We start from the raw sequence: 23,989 nt of genomic DNA, 5'->3' as shown, positions 1-23,989 counted from the left end.
TGTATATATGTGTGTGTGAATCACTATGTGTCAGTGTGTGTATATATGTATGTGTGTATATATGTGTGTGTGAATCACTATGTGTCAGTGTGTGTATATATGTATGTGTGGATATATGTGTGTGTGAATCACTATGTGTCAGTGTGTGTATATATGTATGTGTGTATATATATATGTGTGTGAATCGCTACATGTGTCAGTGTGTGTATATATGTATGTGTGTATATATGTGTGTGTGAATCACTATGTGTCAGTGTGTGTATATATGTATGTGTGTATATATGTGTGTGTGAATCACTATGTGTCAGTGTGTGTATATATGTATGTGTGTATATATGTGTGTGTGAATCACTATGTGTCAGTGTGTGTATATATGTATGTGTGTATATATGTGTGTGTGAATCACTATGTGTCAGTGTGTGTATATATGTATGTGTGTATATATGTGTGAATCACTATGTGTCAGTGTGTGTATATATGTATGTGTGTATATATGTGTGTGTGAATCACTATGTGTCAGTGTGTGTATATATGTATGTGTGTATATATGTGGGTGTGAATCACTATATGTGTCAGTGTGTGTATATATGTATGTGTGTATATATGTGTGAATCACTATGTGTCTGTGTGTGTATATATGTATGTGTGTATATATGTGTGAATCACTATGTGTCAGTGTGTGTATATATGTATGTGTGTATATATGTGTGTGTGAATCACTATATGTGTCAGTGTGTGTATATATGTATGTGTGTATATATGTGTGAATCACTGTGTCAGAGTGTGTATATATGTATGTGTATATATATATATATATATATATATATATATATATACATATACAGGTGGGTGTGTATATATATGTGCTAGTATGTGTGTACATATGATATATATATGTGTGTAGATATAAGTGTGTTAGTGTGTATATGATAGATATACAGTATATGTGCTTATGTTTGTATGAGACTTCAGTTGCCACCTGCAATATGGCTGCTTTAATGCTACATCAGGAAGTGACGTCACGGCGAGCTTCCTGTCCCGCCCTCTCCGGCAGTCATTGAGCAGTAGAGTTCTGTTTCCGCTCCTGAGCGTCAGTGTCATTCCGGAGGACAAAATGGCGGACAAGCTGGGTAAGTGAGCGCGGAGTCTGTATCTGTGGCCCCTGGTGCATCGCTGCCCGGCGGTATAATCATGGTGGAGTTCGGTGACTGCAGGCTGACAGTAACGGAGGCCGGGGAGGGTCAGAGCTCTCCTAACCCTGCATACAATAGCGCCGCAGCCCAGGTGCCCTCTCCCTCACTGTATAACGTGGTAGTGACGGTATTCTGGGGTTCAGGGTTATCCTGCACCAGGCAGGAGCGGCCATAGCACGGGGTCACCTTGTCCTACCCTGCAGGGGCAGCACTGATGCATCTCCTGTGTGGTTCTCTATTACTACAGCAGAGACCTCACCCCTGTGTATGGCTGTGCAGGGCCCTGGCTGCCATATGTGACATGGATGTGTGTGTGTGTGGGGGCTGCACATCGGGGTCACCTCTGTGTATAGCTGTACAGGAGCTGTCCGGGGCCTGGGCTGACATATGTGACATGGTGGGGTGTGGGGGGCTGCACATGGGAGTCACCTGTGCCTCACGTAAGAGGTTCTGGGCTGCACGGCCAGCTGTGACCATTCACTTTTGGCTGGGGGTCTCCATTATATTCCTCTGGCCTATGTATGTACTTGCTATGATGTCACTAAACACTTTTAACCCATTTTGTTCCAGTTCCCCTGGCAGAGAAGCGCCTCCTGGACGTGAAGCTCGGGCAGCTGCCCACCTGGCTCTCCACCTGTAACTTCACTCCAAATGGGATCTTTGCTTCCCTCCGCAGAGGTGAGAATGGGGCTGCAATGGCTGCAGAGACTTCTGCCTCTCATTTATCTCCTTGGAGAGTAACCATGAATGTTCAGCTGCCACTTCGCTCCTTGTGCTCATGATCCCTTAGGGACCAACCTGTCTCCCCATCTGAGCCTCACCAATCTGAGGGGCATAAATGTCTGATAGATGGAGGTCTCGGTCTGGGACCTGACCAGCCTGGATCTCATACAGGTGGAGGAGGAGTGTAGATGCAGAATGGGGGTTTGGGAAGCTGAGGATGCCGCCTCTAGGACCCCCACCCACCAGACATTCATGCCATATTAACAGGATATGTTATAAATGTAGAAAGTGAGAGAAAAGGTTCTTGGCAACATGGCATCAGCAAGTAAAGGTTTTTTTTCAGGATGATTTGCAGTTGGACCTAAATTTGAGAATGTTATAGTAACAACATGCCAGTCCCCCCTATACCATCAATTTGCTATCGTCGGTTTCTCCACCACTAACATAAGTGATGATGACATCTTGTCCATTAGGCATCTGACTGCCGCAGTCGATCACCCAATCCTAGTGCCAATTTTGTATGACCCTGACCCCCCCCCCCCCCCCCTTTCTTTATTATTATAAATAAAGGGAACTTGTCAATTATTTCATGCTGCCCATACCACAAGCAATGTGAATCAAACTGGGAGCCATTGATTTTCTCCAAACGCTCCAGAATTTCAGAGGCAACATAGTGTGAGTAGCTGATGTGCAGTACCTGGCCGCAGCCACTAAAGTGTGCAGCGCTGCTGCGCTCTAGTCTGTACAATGTTTGCATCCATCTGCAGCTGATTAGTGGGGGTGACAGGTGTCAGACTTGTTAATCTTATAATGAAGACTAAGGACATATCAGCCATGTATGACTGGAGAGCCCTCATGTTCCATTTGGCAGTTACCAGGACTGCTGCAGCCTGTTACTGGGTGCAGCGGTCAGATGACTAAAACAGCACATCATCAGATGGCATACTCTTAGGGTGCAGTCAGATGGCCATATAAATCGGACCAAGATCGGAACATACGGAACTTCCTATCTGCTCTCACGACCTGAGTGTGACGGCTTCATGTATTTCTATCCAGCTGTCATGCTTGGGTCGGCAGAGCCGCCGGCCAGTCCGCGCACTGTGTTCCAATCTCAGCCTGATTTATACGGCCGCCTGATTACTGCAGTGGTCTTCTGACTTCAGGTAGCATCGCTTGTACAAATTATATTATTTTTTCTATATTTGACAACACCTATAAAATGAAGCAGATTAAAAAATGCAATAATGTTTGATCAATACAAGAATAAAAGATGCTGTATGGAGTGTCATGCACATCAATACTAGAGAACAAAGAAAACCTGTTACAAACTTCACCCAACAGTTTTTTTATTCCGTAGGTCACGACCGATATTATAACAAGTATGTCAATGTGAAGAAGGGCGGAATCGGAGGAGTTGCCATGGTGCTTGTGGCGTATATAGTGATGAGCTACACCTGGGAATATGATCACATTAGTAAGTGCTTATAGCAGGGCTGGTGGATAAATCTGGCACATCTTTACACTGTAGTTTACACCACCTTTTTTATATATATGTTATGCATAGTTATCTCTATAAAGCTCCAACAATTACAGCATCCCTTCATGCTCCCCTTACTGAGCCTGCCTTGAACTCATAAGGACGCAGCCAACTTTTGTCTTTGTGCTTTGTTTTGTTTTTTTCTCCTTCTTTTTCAAAGATCCATAACTTTTTATTTTTTCTATCGATATGATTGTATAGGCTTGTTTTTTTGCGGGACTAATTGTCTTGTAAAACAGCGTTCATTTACCATACAGGAAAATGAGGGGTCAAAAATTCCAAATGAGGTGATGTAATATGCAATTCTGCCATAGTATTCTGGGTATCAATTTTGCAGTAACAATGACCTGTCAGTATGATTCTCCAGGTCAGTTCAATTACTGCTATTCCAAGCTTGTAGATTTATATATATCTTTTTTTTACTTTGAACTTTTTAATTAAAAAACAAAGAAATTTGGTTTGTGTGGCTATTTTCCAAGGCCCATAATTTCATTTTTCAATGGAGTTGGTTTAGGGCTTATTCTTTTAGGTTGCAAGCTGGCAATTCAGGAATACCATTTTGTATTAAATACTATGGCTCCGATTCATTGCATTTTGTACTCCCTTATTAATGAGGCACACACAGGAATAAGATACGCCAAATTCATTAAGATGCAGACACCTGTCGTAGTGCTGTCAGTTCAGCTGTACACACACTCACACACACTCACTCTGACTGCTTGTGAGATGGAAGCTAAAGTGTTAACTAATCAGGAACAGCACCATCAGAAGATGTGTTTGTAATTAAAGTTCAATTCTGCTGTACTGTATTAGTTATAATCACACACAGCTCTGCAGTGAGATCAGGACAGCAGCCATCACACTGGGAACTCTTCCTTCATGTAACAATCTCTGGAGGCAGATTCTCATACAGATCAGTGTCCGGCCCATAGTCCTGAACAGCTCATTTACATATAAAAAACCTGGATTTCTCTGGAATTAGACATCAGATCACAGATATCAAGGTATCATTGTATTCAGCTTCCTATGCCCTGCATGCCGATATAGGCGACTTAGGAGGGTTCATCCTACTGACAGATTCCCTTTAAATTCTTTTGTACTATTATTAGATTACCCAAATTTCTATTTACTCGTTATTGGTGCCCTCTAGTGTTGCTTTGATTTAATTCCAGAAAGTCCATCTCATGTTCCATGCTGGTAAAAAGAAGCGTTAGGCTGTGTGCCCACAGTGCGTTTTTTAAGCGCTTCCGCAGCGGCAATTCCGCTGCAGAAACGCTTAAAAAACGCTTGGTAGAAGGTCTGCAGTGTTCCCCAATGATAATCCACATGTGCTGTGCACATGCTGCGGAAATTTCCACTGCGGATTATCATTGCGGAAAAAAACGCAGCACTGCCAATTATTTTGCGGAAGCTCGGCGTTTTTGCCGCCATTGACTTGCATTGGAACGCATGAGACATGTAATTGCACGGGGTGAAGGAACCTGTCTAGGAACGTCAGGGTTGCGCAGGGCGAGTTTCAAGGGTTGCCCCTCTAACCTTTCCCTAGTGGCAGTGCTTCACTTCCTGACTGTCTCATCGTGCGCTGTCTGTCTCCTTCGTGGAGTGTGACATAGACCATGTTAATAACCCCTTTACGACATAGGGCGTATTAGTACGCCTTGTGCCATCACCCCCGGTTCAGTGAGGGCTCCGGCGCTGAGCCCGCACTGAACCGAGCACATGTCAGCTGATTCTTACAGCTGACATGTGCCCGCAACAGCCGCGGTTGGAATCGCGTTCCACCCGCGGCTGTTAACATGTTAAATGCCGCTGTCAATCTCCGACAGCGGCATCTAACTCGCGCTTCGGGGAAGCGCGTCCTAAGCCCCGCCCATCGGCGACCCCGTCACATGATCGCGGGTCGCCGATGGGTGGTCATGACAACCCTGGGTCTGCAGCAGACACCAGTGGTTGTCATGAGCTGGTCGCTATGAGCGCCACCTAGTGGTCGGCGTTCATAGCACAGGACCATTTCTGCTGCATGCAGGGGGATCTGCTCGTCCCCTGTATACAGCAGCGCCGATCAAATGAGTGCTGCTTCTAGTCTCCTATGGAGACTATAGAAGCAAGCAAAAAGTGAAAAAAAAGTTTTAAAAAATATAAAAGTTTAAATCACCCCATTCAAAATAAAATAATAATAAAAAAAACCGACATACACATATTTGGTATCGCCGCATTCAGAATCGCCCGATCTATCAATATAAAAAAAGAATTAATCCGATCGGTAAACGGCGTAACGATAAAAAAAATTCTAAACGCCAGAATTACGTTTTTTTTGTCGCCGCAAAATTGCAATAAAATGCAATAACGGGCGATCAAAACATCGGATCTACCCCAAAATAGCATCAATAAAAACTTCATTTCGGTGCGCAAAAAATAAGCCCTCAACCAGCCCCAGATCCCAAAAAATGGAGACACTATGGGTCTTGGAAAATGGCACTTTTTTTTTTTTTTTTTTTTTAACCAAACTTTGGAATTTTTTTTCACCACTTAAATAAAAAAGAACCTATACATGTTTGGTATCTACGAACTCGTAATGACCTGGAGAATAAGGATGGCCAGTCAGTTTTAGCATTCAGTGAACGTGGTAAAAAAAACAAAAAAAAAAAACATCTATGGTATTGCACTTTTTTTGCAATTTCACGGCGCTTGGAATTTTTTTCCCGTACGCGATATGGTAAAACTAGTAATGGCATTGAAAAGTACAACTCGTCCCGCAAAAAATAAGCCCTCACACGGCCATATTGAACAAAAAATAAAAACGCTATGGCTCTGGGAACAAGGGGAGCAAAAAACGAAAACGCAAATACGGAAAATGCTCCGGGGCTTAAGGGGTTAAAAAACCCAGTCTCTGGTTTGCCAATGGGGTGTACTTTCCCTTAACCTTTTTTCCTTTACCATTTTTTTTACACTCCCCACCACCCCCCCAACACATAACTCTGCAGCTTGCAATGTCATACCTTTGCCTTGTGCCTTTCTTTACGCTTTCTGACCATTTATAAAGATTTACTAGGTGTGACTATTCCTATTTCAAAAGGGCAGTTTCTTAGTCTGCCCATATCTGTGATGATTGGGTAATAGGGACACACCCCCAACTGGTAACACCTAGTTGCCAATTTACCCCTTTTTTTGGAGGAATAACTGCATACCAGCAAAAACATGGATGGACACATTGATCACATATGGTATAATTTGTGTCATATTTAGTATATTTACTTTAACGCCATATTTAGCAAATGTCACACCTTATTGAGAAGTTTGGCAACACTGCAACTTTTCAGCATATTTAGTACACTTTCCAATGTTAACACCTTCACTACCTTTGATGTACCTATATACAACCCCTGGCAAAAATTATGGAATCACCGGGCTCAGAGGATGTTCATTCAGTTGTTTAATGTTTTTGAAAAAAAGCAGATCACAGACATGGCACAAAACTAAAGTCATTTCAAATGGCAACTTTAGGGCTTTAAGAAACACTAAAAGAAATCAAGATTAAAAATGTGGTACTCAGTAAGGGTAATTTTTTTCAGACCAAGCAGAGGGAAAAAATTCTAGAATCATATAAAACAAACACACAAAAGAACACTCCAATACATCACTAGTATTTTGTTGCACCACCTCTGGCTTTAATAACAGCTTGCAGTCTCTGGGACATGGACTTAATGAGTGACAAACAGTACTCTTCATCAATCTGGCTCTAACTTTCTCTGATTGCTGTTGCCAGATCAGCTTTGCAGGTTGGAGCCTTGTCATGGACCATTTTCTTCAACTTCCACCAAAGATTTTCAATTGGATTGAGATCCGGACTATTTGCAGGCCATGACATTGACCTTATGTGTCTTCTTTCAAGGAATGTTTTCACAGTTTTTGCTCTATGGCAGGATGCAGTATCATCTTGAAAAATTATGTCATTGTCCCCATACATCCTTTCAATCGATGGGATAAGAAAACTGTCCAAAATATCAATGTAAACTTGGGCATTTATTGAAGATGTAATGACAGCCATCTCCCCAGTGCCTTTACCTGACATGCAGCCCCATATCATCAATGACTGTGGAAATTTGCATGTTCTCTTCATGCAGTCATCTTTATAAATCTCATTGGAACGGCACTAAACAAAAGTTCCAGCATCATCACCTTGCCCAATGCAGATTCGCGATTCATCACTGAATACAACTTTCATCCAGTCATCCACAGTCCACGATTGCTTTTCCTTAGCCCATTGTAACCTTGTTTTTTTCTGTTTAGGTGTTAATGATGGCTTATGTTTAACTTTTCTGTATGTAAATCCCATTTCCTTTAGGCGGTTTCTTACAGTTCGGTCACAGACATTGAGGCTATGTGCCCACGATGCAGAAATGCTCCGGATTTTTCCTGCGTTTTTCCTGCCAGGGACATGCGGAAGTGAAGCGTTCTTCACATGTATTTCCGCATGCTGGTTGACAAGCGCTTTCCAAGCGATTTTAGCATCACTTGGAAAGTGCTTGTCAACTTGGTCACACTATATAAATCCATGCAAACGGCATGGATTTATATACTGTGACCTTAAAGAATGGTGGTAAATAAAAAAAAAAAAAAAAAAAAAAATCTATACTTACCTTCCGATGGCCCCCACAGTCTTGCTTCGCTCAGTCCTGGCTGCCGGCAGATCGCGGTACACTGCACTGAAGGACCTGCCATCACATGACTAGGACGTCAGCGCAGGTCCTTCAGTCCATCGTGATCTGCCAGCATCGGAGGACCAGCGCAGTGGGGGGCCATCAGAAGGTAAATATAACTTTTATTTTATTCTTTTTTTGCAGAGGTTCTATGGTACCTAGGTCCGGAGGAGAGTCTCCTGTCCTCTACACCCGGGTACCATCCGAAGATTGAAACGCTTGGAATGCGCATCTAAATATGCAGTGATGCGTAATCCATGAGTTTCAATGCAAGTCAATGGCGGCGAAAACGCAGCACTTCTGCAAAATAATTGGTAGTGCTTCTTTTTTTTCCGCAATGATAACCCGCAGCGGAAATTTCCGCAGCATGTGCACAGCACATGCGGATTATCATTGGGGAACATGGCAGGCTTTCCACCATGCGTTTTTTAAGCGTTTCTGCAGCGTTTTTGCTGCTGTGGAAACGCTTAAAAAAATGCATCGTGGGCACACAGCCTGACTCCAGTTTCCTCCCATTCATTCCTCATTTGTTTTGTGGTGCATTTCCTGTTTTGGAGACATATTGCTTTAAGTTTCCGGCCTTGACGCTTTGATGTCTTCCTTGGTCTACCAGTATGTTTGCCTTTAACAACCTTCCCATGTTTGTATTTGGTCCAGATTTTAGACCCAGCTGACTGTGAACAACCAACATCTTTTGCAACATTGCATGATGATTTACCTTCTTTTAAGCGTTTGATATTCCTCTCCTTTGTTTCAATTGACATCTCTCGTGTTGGAGCCATGATTCATGTCAGTCCACTTGGTGCAACAGCTCTCCAAGGTGTGATCACTCCTTTTTAGATGCAGATCTAATTTGATGCAGGTGTTAGTTTTGGAAATTAAAATTTACAAGGTGATTCCATAAATTTTTCCTTCTGCTTGGTCTGAAAAAAAATTACCCTTACTGAGTACCACATGCTTAATCTTGATTTCGTTTAGTGTTTTTTAAAGCCCTAAAGTTGCCATTTGAAATGACTTTAGTTTTGTGCCATGTCTGTCATCTTTTTTTCACCAACAGTAAACAACTGAATGAACATCCTCCGAGCTTGGTGATTCCATAATTTTTGCCAGGGGTTGTAAATTGCAAAATTTTTAAAACATTTGTAAAATTTTCAATATCTTCATAAACGCAAATCATGTCAACGAAAATTTGCCACTGACGTGTGAAGTAAAACATAAGAAAATCACTGGGATATATTGAAGCGCTCCAAAATTATGACCTCATGAAGTGACAGCGGTCAGAATTGAAAAAAGTGACCTGGTTGTGAAGGTGAAAACAGGCTGGGGAGTGAAAGGGTTAAGAGTGGGACACTAATGTGACAAAAGTAAAAAAAAAAAAGTTACCTTTGAATTTTGTGCACATGCCTTACCCCATACACTTGTATGGAGCGAGGCTGCGCCCTGCCAGTGGGTGCGGCTCCACTCAATACAAGTGTATGGAGTGAGGCTCAGAAACCGGTGAATCCTCGCAACGCATGCGCTGAGGGGATCCAGAAGTCTGGAGTCACACAAAGTGACTGCAGACTTACCAATTTAGACTGGACAACCCCTTTACCCATGCTGCATTCCCCTTCCCCCATCATTTTCTTAAGTGTCAGTGCAGGTACTAAAACAGGTGTATTGACTGGTGTAAAACGTTATGACATGCGTTTACTACATGAAAATGTTGCAAATTTGTATAGAATTTTAGGTGACAGGAAAAACATTTCTGATATTCTGCCACATGTCAGTATTGTTTTTAAGTGAAATTTACAGTCGAATACACTTTAGAAAAAGACTCCGCACCTAACAAAGGAGTGCTAAGGGTTGTACCCCCTGTGTGGTAGACCCGGGGGCCGCAGAGCTCCTACACACACTCCTCCTTGCTGCCGTGTCTACCTCAGAAAATACAAAACTTGGCACTTCTGCACTGAGACCTGTGTCCTCTAAGAAATGTCTTCTTAGTTGTCTTGCCTGATGAAGGGTCTTCAACCTGAAGTGTTGCTTAAAAAACACGACGCGTGGTGTTTTGTCTATGGAAACCTGTACAGAATGGCGTGCTGGCTTTTTTTGTGTATTCATGTGCTGAGCTATGGGCTGTTTCTTCTGATAATGCACCCTTACCAAGTAAATACTGAGCTGGAGTTCAGCTGCCTTGACTCAATCCTAAAGTGTATAATAATCCCTTAGTCCACGTTCAGTATTTGGTCAGTATTTTACATCAGTATTTGTAAGCCAAAACCAGGAATGGGTGATAAATGCAGAAGTGGTGACTTGTTTCTATTATACCTTTTCTCTGATTGTTCCTCACCTGGTTTTGGCTCCCACTCCTGAGGAAAAACTGATAGTGCGTCCGTGGCCTAAAGGGAATTTCAGCGATTTATCTTTCATGATGGGCTGTCCGTCTCCTGCACCACTACTGAACAGCGGACTATAGCCCCTGTGCCCTCTACACTGGACTAAGCTGTCTTACCACAAAGGGTCACTATGGTTCTGTGCCTGACAAAAAGTGGTGGGATGGAAGTTCCTGATGGAGTCCCTAAGTCAAGTGATTGGTGGTGGTCTGACTGCAGGCATCCACAATGATCTGGTTTTTATAGCCTACCCAAAATCCTAGAAACCCCTTTTAATTCTAACACTACAAAATTTCTTGCTAATATTTTTCTTTCTTCTTTTATAGAGCATGACCGCTGGAGAAAGTACCACTGATCACAGGAGTCCTCGCATACTAGACAAGACGCTTCTGTATCTCTTCTGTATTAAATCTATTAAAACCGTTCTGGATGTGTGGTCCTTTCTGGACATCAGGCCTAATCTTGGTTATTCTGGAGTATAACCTACATTTCATATTACCTTCCGTATATCATCTCCATAGTATTGCTGTAAAGCAGGGGTGGGGAAATTTTTTTTTTTTTTTCTTCTGCCAAGGGCCATTTGGATATATACACCATCCTGCGGCGGCTGTACAAATTGTGCGCCAACTCGGTCCACAAAGTACGACCTGGCACTGGTATCATGACGTAATCTTTCACTGCACACATCTCAGCATTCGGTAGTGACTACTATGAGCGCGTACTCAGACTTGTAGTGCTCACTCCTGCACTAAAGATTGCAGAGAACAGCTAGCACGATCTGTCTTTTTTTATTTTTTTTTTTTTAATCCAATGATTTTTATTGAGGAATTTTTTTCTTGTATAGAAACAATACGAAGCAAGAATATACCCCCCACCCCGACAAAGTACAAGGAGACATAACAAAGTGCAACATCAACTGTAAAATAAAATCACGGTTCTGTGAAGGAAGAAATTAATAATATTCAGCTTAGCATAGTATATACAGTTATATGAAAAAGTTTGGGCACCCCTATTAATCTTAAGCTTAATGTTTTATAAAAATTGGTGTTTGTGCAACAGCTATTTCAGTTTGATATATGTAATAACCGTTCGACACAGTAATGTTTCTGCCTTGAAATGAGGTTTATTGTACTAACAGAAAATGTGCAATCTGCATTCAAACTAAATTTGACAGGTGCATAAGTATGGACACCCTTATCAATTTCTTGTTTTAAATACTTCTACCTACTTTTTACTGACTTACTAAAGCACTTTTTTTGGTTTTGTAACCTCATTGAGCTTTGAACTTCATAGCCAGGTGTATGCAATCATGAGAAATGCTACTTAAAGTGGCCACTTGCAAGTTGTTCTCCTATTTGAATCTCCTCTGAAGAGTGGCATCATGGGCTCCTCAAAACAACTGTCAAATGATCTGAAAACAAAGATTATTCAACATAGTTGTTCAGGGGAGGGATGCAAAAAGCTGTCTCAGAGATTTAACCTGTCAGTTTCCACTGTGAGGAACATAGTAAGGAAATGGAAGAACACAGGGACAGTTCTTGTTAAGGCCAGAAGTGGCAGGCCAAGAAAAACATCAGAAAGGTGGAGAAGAAGAATGGTGAGATCAGTCAAGGACAATCCTCAGACCACCTCCAGAGAGCTGCAGCATCAATTTGCTGCAGATGGTGTCACTGTGCATCGGTCAACTATACAACGCACTTTGCACAAGGAGAAGCTGTAAGGGAGAGTGATGCGAAAGATGCCGTTTCTGCAAGCATGCCACAAACAGAGTCGGCTGAGGTATGCAAAAGCACATTTGGAGAAGCCAATTTCTTTTTGGAAGAAGGTCCTGTGGACTGATGAAACAAAGATTGAGTTGTTTGGTCATACAAAAAGGCGTTATGCATGGCGGCAAAAAATCACAGCATTCCAAGAAAAACACTTGCTACCCTCAGTAAAATTTGGTGGAGGTTCCATCATGCTTTGGGGCTGTGTGGCCAATGCCGGCACCGGGAATCTTGTTAAAGTTGAGGGACGCATGGATTCCACTCAGTATCAGCAGATTCTTGACAATAATGTTCAAGAATCAGTGACAAAGTTGAAGTTACGCAGGGGATGGATCTTTCAGCAAGACAATGATCCAAAACACCGCTCCAAATCTACTCAGGCATTCATGCAGAGGAACAATTACAATGTTCTGAAATGGCCATCCCAGTCCCCAGACCTGAATATCATTGAACATCTGTGGGATCATTTGAAGAGGGCGGTCCATGCGCGGCGACCATCAAACTTAACTGAACTGGAATTGTTTTGTAAAGAGGAATGGTCAAAAATACCTTCATCCAGGATCCAGGAAATCATTAAAAGCTACAGGAAGCGATTAGAGGCTGTTATTTTTGCAAAAGGAGGATCTACTAAATATTAATGTCACTTTTCTGGTGAGGTGCCCATACTTATGCACCTGTCAAATTTAGTTTGAATGCAGATTGCACATTTTCTGTTAGTACAATAAACCTCATTTCAAGGCATAAACATTACTGTTTCCAACAGTTATTACATATATCAAACTGAAATAGCTGTTGCAAAAACACCAATTTTTATAAAACATTAAGCTTAAGATTAATAGGGGTGCCCAAACTTTTTCATATAACTGTAATTAATTTTGACAGGTGTTAGTATCATATGGTGAATGTTACCATTGCATACAGAACCACAAACATTTTATGTTTCAGAATGTAGGTGTTTAAAACCGACCCAAGTGACATCTCTGCAGTTGTTGCGATGCTGAAGCGGATCTGTCAATCCAACAGGCCCAAAGTTTTTCAAACTTGTTAATGGCACTTCTCTTTTTAAATAAATACTCCTTTCCAAATTCAACAGCCAGTTAATTGTTTGAATTCAGAGATTGTGGGAATTGGATTAGTGATCCAATATTGAGCTATTAATTTCCATATATACAGCATTTGAGTCAGCAGTTTTACAATATTTATTAATAGCCAAATCTTTAATGTACCCCAATATGCATACTAAAATAATGTCCATTTGTATTAAGTAGCCTCTATGTACAGTGCTGGCCAAAAGTATTGGCACCCCTGCAATTCTGTCAGATAATACTCAGTTTCTTCCTGAAAATGATTGCAATCACAAATTCTTTGGTATTATTCTCTTCATTTAATTTGCTTGCAAGGAAAAAACACAAAAGAGAATGAAGCAAAAATCAAATCATTGATCATTTCACACAAAACTCCAAAAAAGGGCCGGACAAAAGTATTGGCACCCTCAGCCTAATACTTGGTTGCACAACCTTTAGCCAAAATAACTGCGAAAAACCGCTTACGGTAACCATCAATGAGTTTCTTACAATGCTCTGCTGGAATTGTAGACCATTCTTCTTTGGCAAACTGCTCCAGGTCCCTGATATTTAAAGGGTGCCTTCTCCAAACTGCCATTTTGAGATCTCTCCACAGGTGTTCTATGGGATTCAGGTCTGGACTCATTGCTGGCCACCTTAGAAGTCTCCAGTGCTTTCTCTCAAACCATTTTATAGTGCTTTTGGAAGTGTGTTTTGGGTCATTGTCCTGCTGGAAGACCCATGACCTCTGAGGGAGACCCAGCTTTCTCACACTGGGCCCTACATTATGCTGCAAAATTTGTTGGTAGTCTTCAGACTTCACAATGCCATGCACACGGTCAAGCAGTCCAGTGCCAGAGGGAGCAAAGCAACCACAAAACATCAGGGAACCTCCGCCATGTTTGACTGTAGGGACCGTGTTCTTTTCTTTGAATGCCTTTTTCTTTTTCCTGTACACTCTATGTTGATGCTTTTTGCCAAAAAGCTCTACTTTTGTCTAATCTGACCAGAGAACATTCTTCCAAAACGTTTTAGGCTTTCTCAGGCAAGTTTTGGCAAACTCCAGCCTGACTTTTTTATGTCTCGGGTTAAGAAGTGGGGTCTTCTTGGGTATCCTACCATACAGTCCCTTTTCATTCAGACGCTGACTGATAGTACGGGTTGACACTGTTGTACCCTCGGACTGCAGGGCAGCTTGAACTTGTTTGGATGTTAGTCGAGGTTCTTGATCCACCATCCGCACAATCTTGCGTTGAAATCTCTCGTCAATTTTTCTTTTCCGTCCACATCTAGGGAGATTAGCCACTGTGCCATGGGCTTTAAACTTCTTGATGACACTGCGCACGGAAGGCACAGGAACATTCAGGTCTTTGGAGATGGACTTGTAGCCTTGAGATTGCACATGCTTCCTCACAATTTGGTTTCTCAAGTCCTCAGACAGTTCTTTGGTCTTCTTTCTTTTCTCCATGCTCAATGTGGTACACACAAGGACACAGGACAGAGGTTGAGTCAACTTTAATCCATGTTAACTGGTTGCAAGTGTGATATAGTTATTGCCAACACCTGTTAGGTGCCACAGGTAAGTTACAGGTGCTGTTAATTACACAAATTAGAGAAGCATCACATGATTTTTCAAACAGTGCCAATATTTTTGTCCACCCCCTTTTTTAGGCTTGGTGTGGAATTATATCCAATTTTGCTTTAGGACAATTCTTTTTGTGTTTTTTCATTGAAGACAAATTCAATTAAGATAATAATACCAAAGAATTTGTGATTGCAATCATTTTCAGGAAGAAACTGAGTATTATCTGACAGAATTGCAGGGGTGCCAATACTTTTGGCCAGCACTGTATGATGTCCAGAATGCCCTTCCAAAAGGATTCTAGGTTAAGGCAAAGCATATGTAAAAAGTCTTCTGAGTTTGTCTCTCAGCTAGCACAAATATGAATGTGGTCTAAGCCCAATATCAAACAGGATCTTAGGTGTTCTAACATACACTGCTCAAAAAAATAAAGGGAACACTCAAATAACACATCCTAGATCTGAATGAATGAAATATTCTCATTGAATACTTTGTTCTGTATAAAGTTGAATGTGCTGACAACAAATTCACACAAAAATCATCAATGGAAATCAAATTTATTAACCAATGGAGGCCTGGATTTGGAGTCATCCCCAAAATTAAAGTGGAAAAACACACTACAGGCTGATCCAACTTTGATGTAATGTCCTTAAAACAAGTGATGAGGCTTAGTATTGTGTGTAGCCTCCACGTGCCTGTATGACCTCCCTACAATGCCTGGGCATGCTCCTGATGAGGTTGCGGATGGTCTCCTGTGTGATCTCCTCCCAGACCTGGACTAAAGCATCCGCCAACTCCTGGACAGTCTGGTGCAACGTGACGTTGGTGGATGGAGCGAGACATGATGTCCCAGATGTGCTCAATCAGATTCAGGTCTGGGGAACAGGTGGGCCAGTCCATAGCTTCAATGCCTTCATCTTGCAGGAATTGCTGACACACTCCAGCCACATGAGGTCTGACATTGTCCTGCATTAGGAGGAACCTAGGGCCAACCGCACCAGCATATGGTCTCACAAGGGGTCTGAGGATCTCATCTCGGTACCTAATGGCAGTCAGGCTACCTCGGGCGAGCGCATGGAGGGCTGTTGTCCCTCCAAAGAAATGCCACCCCACACCATTACTGACCCACTGCCAAACCGGTCATGCTGAAGGATGTTGCAGGCAGCAGATCGCTCTCCACGGCATCTCCAGACTCTGTCACATGTGCTGAGTGTGAACCTGCTTTCATCTGTGAAGAGCACAGGGCGCCAGTGGTGACTTTGTCAATCCTGGTGTTCTGTGGCAAATGCCAAGTGTCATGCACGGTGTTGGGCTGTGAGCACAACCTTCATCTGTGGACGTTGGGCCCTCATACCACCGTCATGGAGTCGGTTTCTAACAGTTTGTGCAGACACATGCACATTTGTGGCCTGCTGGAGGTCATTTTGCAGGGCTCTGACAGTGCTCCTCCTGTTCCTCCTTGCACAAAGGCAGAGGTAGCGGTCCTGCTGTTGGGTTGTTGCCCTCCTACGGCCCTATCCATGTCTCCTGTGTACTGGCCTGTCTCCTGGTAGCGCCTCCAGCCTCTGGACACTATGCTGACAAACACAGCAAACCTTCTTGCCACAGCTCGCATTGATGTGCCATCCTGGATGAGTTGCACTACCTGAGCAACTTCTGTGGGTTATAGAGTTCGTCTCATGCTACCACGAGTGTGAAAGCACAACCAACATTCAAAAGTGACCAAAACATCAGCCACAAAGCATTGGTACTGAGATGTGGTCTGTGGTCCCCACCTGCAGAACCACTCCTTTATTGAGGGTGTCTTGATAATTGGCAATAATTTCCATCTATTGTCTATTCCATTTGCACAACAGCATGTGAAATTGACTGTCAATCAGTGTTGCTTCCTAAGTGGACAGTTTGATTTCACAGAAGTTTAATTTACTTGGAGTTATATTCTGTTGTTTAAGTGTTCCCTTTATTTTTTTGAGCAGTGTACATTTCTCTTCATGTTTTGAATTAGAAAACAGTGTGCAATGTTCCCAATGCATGTAAATAAAAACTAGTATAAAGATTTTGTGCTTAACTCATGTTTTAGACTCCCCCAAAGGTCCTATAAGGTGATCAGCGTTTTTTTCAAGGTGGTGTGGGTGGCTCTATTGGGGGAGACTTTCCTGCATGGTGCCATTGTGGCAAAGCTGGCCAGTTTCACCACTGCGCTGGCAGCCACTGCTCTTTTACTTGCTGCTGAATCCGCACCGGCACCATCTTGGATTTTCTCGGAACTTCCCAATGTCTCCTCCTGATTCCCCCGACCATGAAGACACCGCTCTCCGGTATCGGTAGATGCAGGGGACATTCGGGTATTGAGACCTGGTTTTCGGTTTCCAGTGGACCAAGTGGAGTAATTTGCAGGCGGATGTCCCTGGAGCTCTCCAGCAGTGCGGCTGCTCACATGCTCGGCCAAGCCATGCCCCAGGATCTGTCTACTTTAGTGCAGCCTGCAGCATAGACCTCGGGCGGTTTGAACTGAAAAACCTCAGCGTGACTTTAAAACACACTTTAAAGGGAACCTATCCTTTTGAGTATTGTTTAGTAGTGGGTCTGTTCAAAACTGAAAAAGACTTTGTGTGAATATACCAGAACAAAGTTGGCATCTGCTGGTGTTGAGCACGATACACCCCAAAATTTGTCAGTTTACGGGGTTAAACAAGAAATATAGTTTTCTTCACTGTTTGATAGTCTGCGGCATTTTCAGCATGATTTGAGTCTTGCAGAAATCCTGCGGGGAACTGATCATTTTCAGTTTGTGGCCAAATAAAATGTCTTCAATATTTTGATCTAATGCAAACACTGGACAGTGAGAAGAGGGAAGAGTCCTGGTTGAGGCATTACATTTCTATATAGACTTAAATTGTACTTGTAATGCATCAAAATAGAATTAAAGAAAAGGTGGCGTTTACCACCTTAATGACAAAGCAATATTTAGTTTTTGCGTTTTCATTTTTCCCTCCCCTTCTTCCAAGAGCCATAACTTTATTTTCCTGCTCACAAAGCCATATGACGGCTTGTTTTCTGTGGGACTAATTGCACTTGTGAATGACGCCATCCATTTTATCACACAATTTAGTGGAAAATGGGCAAAAAATCTTAAGTGAAGTTGCAGGAAAAGAAGCCGCAATTCAACAATTGTTAGAGGTTTTTTTTCAGGCTTTCAGTCTGCAGTAAAAATGACCTGAAAATATGATTGTCCAGGTCACTATGATCATCTCAAACTTACATTTTTTTTTTCATTTAAAGGGAATCTGTCACCACTTTTGTGTGTAACCTATTAACAGGGGCATACAGGTTATAGACTGCTGAAAAAGTCCTACCTGTATGCCTCATATCAGATGCCTTGTTTTTGAGAAATCCGCTTTTATCACTTTATATAAATGACCTCTTCCAGGCTCGGTTGAGGTTGTTGTATGAAAGATAATGGGAGTACGGAGGCAGAGTTATCATATGTATCGCCTCCCATATCGTCAGTGTCCCTGTGATATCTGGATTTTATCCTGTAATATCGCTCCTCTTAAATGTTCCACCCGTTTTTGAGCATTGGCTTCACGTTGCTTCTGCTCAGGCAAGTCACTGGAACACGTCTGCACAGAAGCAACGTGAAGCCAATGTCCATAGGAGGGCAGAACGCTGAAGGGGAGCGATGGCACTGAGACTGCGTAGGCCGCCCTCAGCTCTTATAGCAACCTATCAGTTCCCTGTAATCGCTTCACAGGGAAGCTGATGGCCACCCAAACTAATGTCTGGGCCGGTTCGCAGTGCTTAAATATCGCTGTCAGCCAGGGATATCGCCATTTAAGATGCCGGCTAGAGTTAGGTCCAGATCTAGTTGGATAGTGACCGAATCTTCGTGATTTGGGCTCTGCATGCCACTATTTTTTATTTAAAATGAAACAACTGAGATACAATTGAAGTGTAAACTTACAGGTATAATTACCGGGATTGAACAAAAATATCTTGTAAAATGTTAAGGAATTGCAATCATTTTTCTCCAAAGTCTCCACATTTCATGGACTCAAAAGTAAAGAGAAATTAACTTTGTTATAAATAAAATGTTCATTTCTAATGCTGTGTAGAGAATCCTTTGCAGGCAATGACTGCCTGAGGTCTGGAAACCATGGATCTCCCCAAACGCTGAGTTTCCTCCTTTGTGATGCTTTGCCAACCTGACTTCAGTTGTTGCTTGTTTGTGGGTCTTTCTGCCATAAGTTTAGTCTTAAGCATGTGAAATGCTGCGTCTGCTGCAGACCCTGGGTTGTCATGCCCACCCATCGGTGACCTGCGATCACGTGACGGGGGTCACCGATGGGCGGGGCTTAGGATCGGCTTCCCGGAAGCGAGCGTTAAATGCCGCTGTCAGAGATTGACAGCGGCATTTAACATGTTAACAGCCGCTGGTGGATCGCGATTCCACCCGCGGCTGTTGCGGGCACATGTCAGCTGTAATAATCAGCTGACGTGCTCGGTTCAGTGCGGGCTCACCGCCGGAGCCCTCACTGAACCGGGGGATTACAGCCTGTGCGTACTAATACGTCACAGGCTGTAAAGGGGTTAAACTCCTGGGTTACTTTTGTAGTGTTCTGGGTCATTGTCTATCTGTACAATGAAGCGCCGCCCAATCAACCTTGCTGCATTTGGTTGAATCTGAGCAGTATCACCCTGTACACTTCAGAATTCACCCGGTTGCTTGTCTTCAGTCACATCATCAATAAACACTAGTGACCCAGCACCATTGGAAGCCATGCATGCCACCATCACACTGCCTCCACCATGTTTTACAGAGGATGTGGTGTACTTTGCATCATGAGTAGTGTTGAGCGAGTATGTTCTATTAACCCTTTCGCCGAGTATGCTCGGGCCGAGCTCCAAGTATTTACAGCTGCTCGGTGATATGGTTGAATCGCTACCGTGTGCATGATTTGCGACTGTTTGACAGCTTTACTACATGTGAGGAATGTCTATTTCTTACACATTCCTCACATGTAATAAAGCTGTCAAACAGTTGCAAATCATGCACAGGGAGCGATTCAAGCATATCACCGAGCAGCTGTAAATACTCGGAGCTCGGCCCGAGCATACTCGGAACAGAACATACTCGCTCAACACTAATCATGAGCCATTCAAAGCCTTCTCCATACTTTCTTCTTCCCATCATTCTGGTACAAGTTGATCTTAGTTTCATCTGTCCAAAGAATGCTTTTCCACAACTTGGCTGACTTATTTGGATTTTTAAGGGCAAAGTCTAATCTGGCCTATTTTTAAGGCTGATTAATGGTTTGCACCTTGTGGTGTACCCTCTGTATTTGCTCTCATGTAGCCCCCTCTTTATCGTAAACTTAGATACTGAAACACCTCCTTCCTGTAGAGTGTTCTTCACTTGGGTGGATGTTTTAAGGGTTTTTTCTTCACCATGGAAAGGATTATGTGATCATTCACAACTGTTGTCTTCCCTGGACATCCAGGCCTTTTTGAGTTCCCAAGCTCACCAGTGCTTATTTTTTTCGCAGAATATACCAAACTGTTGATTTGGCTATTCCTAATAGTTCTGTTATCTATCTGATGGATTTCTTCTTTTTTCAGCATAATGATGGTCTGTTTCTCTTCCATTGAGGGCTTCTTTGATCGCATGTTGTGGGAATCACTGAAACAACCTTCAAATGCAAATGTCACACCTGGAATCAGCTCCAGACCTTTTACTTGCTTAATTGATGATGGATTAATGAGGGAATAGCCCATTAAAGAGATTTAGAGATAAATGTCCAATTACTTTTGTTCCCCTTAAAAAGAGGCAGCTACATATTATAGAGCTTTAATTCCTAAAACCTTACTCCAATTAGGATGTGAATCCCCCCTCAAATTAAAGCTGAGAGTCTGCTGTAAGCCCATATTGATAATATAACTACATCTTGAATATGTTTTGGTAAACCGCTAAAATGCCAAAGCTTGTGTCACTGTCCAAATATTTCTGGCCCTAACTGTATATATTATAGCTGGTATATGCTGTGTGGGGTGGGTCTGTTTCTGAGCCTGCTCCAAAGTTCCAGACACGCACCATGATTGAAATGTCCATCAGGGGGTGTTAAGGGATTATCCGGCTCTGGTTTATAAACCCGTTTATGCCCCTCAGCTCGCTCTATGTAAAATCAGCATTAGTGTTCCTCATCCTTTGCTAGCTCTCAGTCTTTGTTGAATGGCTAAAGCAACTACAGTGTACACGACCACTGCAGCCAATCAGTGAATGCCACAAAAATGCAGATGTAGAAGAGGGACTGGGAGATATTCTCCTAGCTACTCTACAAACCAGACGTGCACGGATTCCAATCCAAGCCCCAACTTGTAATTTTCTAGATAAAATACCAATAGGACTTCTCCCCTACCTCTTCTCTCCGGATTTTAAAGACCCTTACGATCTATGGTCCTCCTTACCACTTAAACCCATTTCACATTTACTTCAGGGGAGAATTCTGTGTGTTAACGGTTGGCCACTGGCGGCGGGAAAACGCCCTCTCAATTTTCTACAACACCTACATGTTGCCCATTATATGAACTTGATCACAGAATTACCTCAACCCCACACCAAATGGCTTTGGCTTGAGATTCTAACAAAAGTCAATCATCTTGTTCAGAAAATTGTTTCTAAACTGTACTCTAATCTTGCAAACATGGTAGACAATGCCCCACCGTTATTCTTACACTCTTGGGAATCTGAACTGAATATCCACCTCTCCCCAAAAAATAAGCAAATGATATGCCTCAATTCACATGGTTTTTCACGATGTGTAGTGTCCCAGGAAATGGCGTACAAATTGCTCTCGCGATGGTACTACACACCAGATAAACTTTATCATTTGGGGCTAACTAGCTCTCCTCAATGCTGGAGGTGTGAGGGGTCGCGAGGTACTTTGTCCCATGTCTTCTGGTACTGCCCGGTCCTTCGACAGTTTTGGTCTGAGGTTATGGGAGTTATGTGTTCTCTCAAACTACTGGTTTCAGATTTGACGGCAGTAGAGGTGCTTTTGTCCCTTCCCGCAAACAACTTCCATCCTAAAAAGCATGCGTTGGCCCCACTGATGTTAGGGGCTGCAAAACAACTGATAGCCTTTAAGTGGAAGCAGCGAACCCCACCAACTTTGGATGAATGGAAATGTAAAATGAGAGACCTTTTTAGGTTGGAGGAACTGACGAGTTGGGACTCCCTGACACATGAGAAGTTTAGGAAGATCTGGGCCCCGTGGATACAATATACGGGGGGCATCGCATCTTAGTCCATGAGTGTCTGGGGGGCGCCACAGTGATCAGCTGAGTATCAAATCACCGTTAAGTGTTGTGTACAACAATGTTAACCCTTCACATATGTTGCCAAATTTCACAAGAAGACTTGAGGTTATGCTGCCCTGTGGGCACTGGTTTGATAAGGGATGGATATTGCAAATTTCTCTAATGTATACTTAACATCGGTATATCTCAAGAATTGCTTCAATTCTGGGGATAAACTAATGCTTTATTGATACTCTCCTATAATTGGGAATGTTTTGTTTTGAATTGTTTAACGGTTTATTATTTCTCTGCTTGTTAAAAGAAAATTGTTAAATCTACTGTATTAAGACTGTGTAACGCAGTGATGTTGTCTTCTTTACTAACGGAACCGATATGTGTCTCTGTGTTGCATAGTATTTCTTCTTTATTGCAAAATTAAAAATAAAGAATTGAAAAAAAAATGCAGATGTAGAAAAACCCTTTAAGGCTAAGACCCAAACAGGCTTGGTCGCTGAAAGGTTATTTAAGCAATTATTCCATAGTGATTACTTGTGACAATATGAATGCGCTTGATGTGTAATATTAGTGAAATCAAATGCAGACATACAGCTCTGGCAAAAATTAAGAGACCACTGCAAAATTTTCATTTTCTCTGATTTTTCTCTTTATAGGTATATTTTTGAGTAAAATGTACATTGTTGTTTTATTCTATAAACTACTGACAACATGTCTCCAAAATTCAAAGCTAAACATTTTGTATTTATTTGCAGCAAATGAGAAATCGCCAAAATAATAAAAAAGAAACCGTGCTTTCAGACCTCAAATAATGCAAAGAAAACAAGTTCTTATTCATTTAGAAACAACAATACTCATGTTTTATCTCAGGAAGAGTTCAGAAATCAATATTTGGTGGAATAACCATGATTTTTAATCACAGCTTTCATGTGTCTTGCAATGCTTTCCACCAGTCTTTCACACTGCTTTTGGGTGACCTTAAGCCACTCCGGGCACAAAAATGTAAGCAGTTCTTCTTTGATGGCTTGTGACCATCCATCTTCCTCTAGATTACATTCCAGAGGTTTTCAATGGGGTTCAGGTCTGGAGATTGGGCTGGCCATGACAGGTCTTGATGTGGTGCTCCTTCATCCACACATTGATTGACCTAGCTGTGTGGCATGGGGCATTGTCCTGCTGGAAAAACCAGTCCTCAGAGTTGGGGAACTGAGCAGAAGGAAGCAAGTGTTTTTCAAGGATAACCTTGTATGCGGCTTGATTCATACGTCCTTCGCAAAGATTAACCTGCCCAATTCCAGCCTTGCTGAAGCATCCCCAGATCATCACCGATCCGCCACCAAATTTCACAGTGGGTGCAAGACACTGGCTTGTATGCCTCTCCAGCTCCCCGTCTAACCATTAGATGATCAGGAGAGGCAAGAAAACTAGACTCATCAGAGAAGATTACCTTACTCCAGTCCTCTATGGTCCAATCCTTATGGTCTTTGGCAAACTTCAGCCTGGCTCTCCTTTGCTTCTCATTGATGAAAGGCTTTTTTCTAGCTTTACATGACTTGAGGCCTCTAGGAGCCTGTTACGAACTGTTCTTGCCGTGCACTTCACCCCAGCTGCCATTTGCCATTCCTTTTGTAGGTCACTTGATGTCATTCTGCGGTTGCTGAGTGACATTCAAATAAGATGACTGTCATCCCGGTCAGTAGAGTCGCTTTTGCCCTCTGCCGGTCTGTAGCTTTGTTGTCCC

At 42.6% G+C, this 23,989-nt stretch overlaps 1 protein-coding gene across 1 annotated transcript; it reads left to right on the top strand.

The window, feature by feature from the left end:
* The first annotated feature begins 1,011 nt into the window (after positions 1-1,011).
* On the top strand, positions 1,012-10,950 carry ATP5MF (ATP synthase membrane subunit f). Its single transcript, XM_073647890.1, has 4 exons — positions 1,012-1,130; positions 1,764-1,871; positions 3,274-3,390; positions 10,852-10,950. The coding sequence occupies exons 1-4, from the start codon at positions 1,115-1,117 to the stop codon at positions 10,878-10,880; spliced, it is 270 nt and encodes an 89-aa protein (XP_073503991.1). The 5' UTR covers positions 1,012-1,114; the 3' UTR covers positions 10,881-10,950.
* The last annotated feature ends 13,039 nt before the right edge of the window (positions 10,951-23,989 follow it).

This window comes from Phyllobates terribilis, unplaced genomic scaffold, assembly GCF_046119375.1.
Source record: "Phyllobates terribilis strain yellow unplaced genomic scaffold, ASM4611937v1 Scaffold_9__5_contigs__length_417890890, whole genome shotgun sequence".
NCBI lineage: Eukaryota > Metazoa > Chordata > Amphibia > Anura > Dendrobatidae > Phyllobates > Phyllobates terribilis.
This window is presented reverse-complemented; position numbering and strand designations above follow the sequence as displayed.

Coding starts and splice junctions, on each gene's coding strand:
- ATP5MF (XM_073647890.1), top strand. Junction 1,872..3,273: donor CTTTGCTTCCCTCCGCAGAG/GTGAGAATGGGG, acceptor TTTATTCCGTAG/GTCACGACCGATATTATAAC. Junction 3,391..10,851: donor CTGGGAATATGATCACATTA/GTAAGTGCTTAT, acceptor CTTCTTTTATAG/AGCATGACCGCTGGAGAAAG.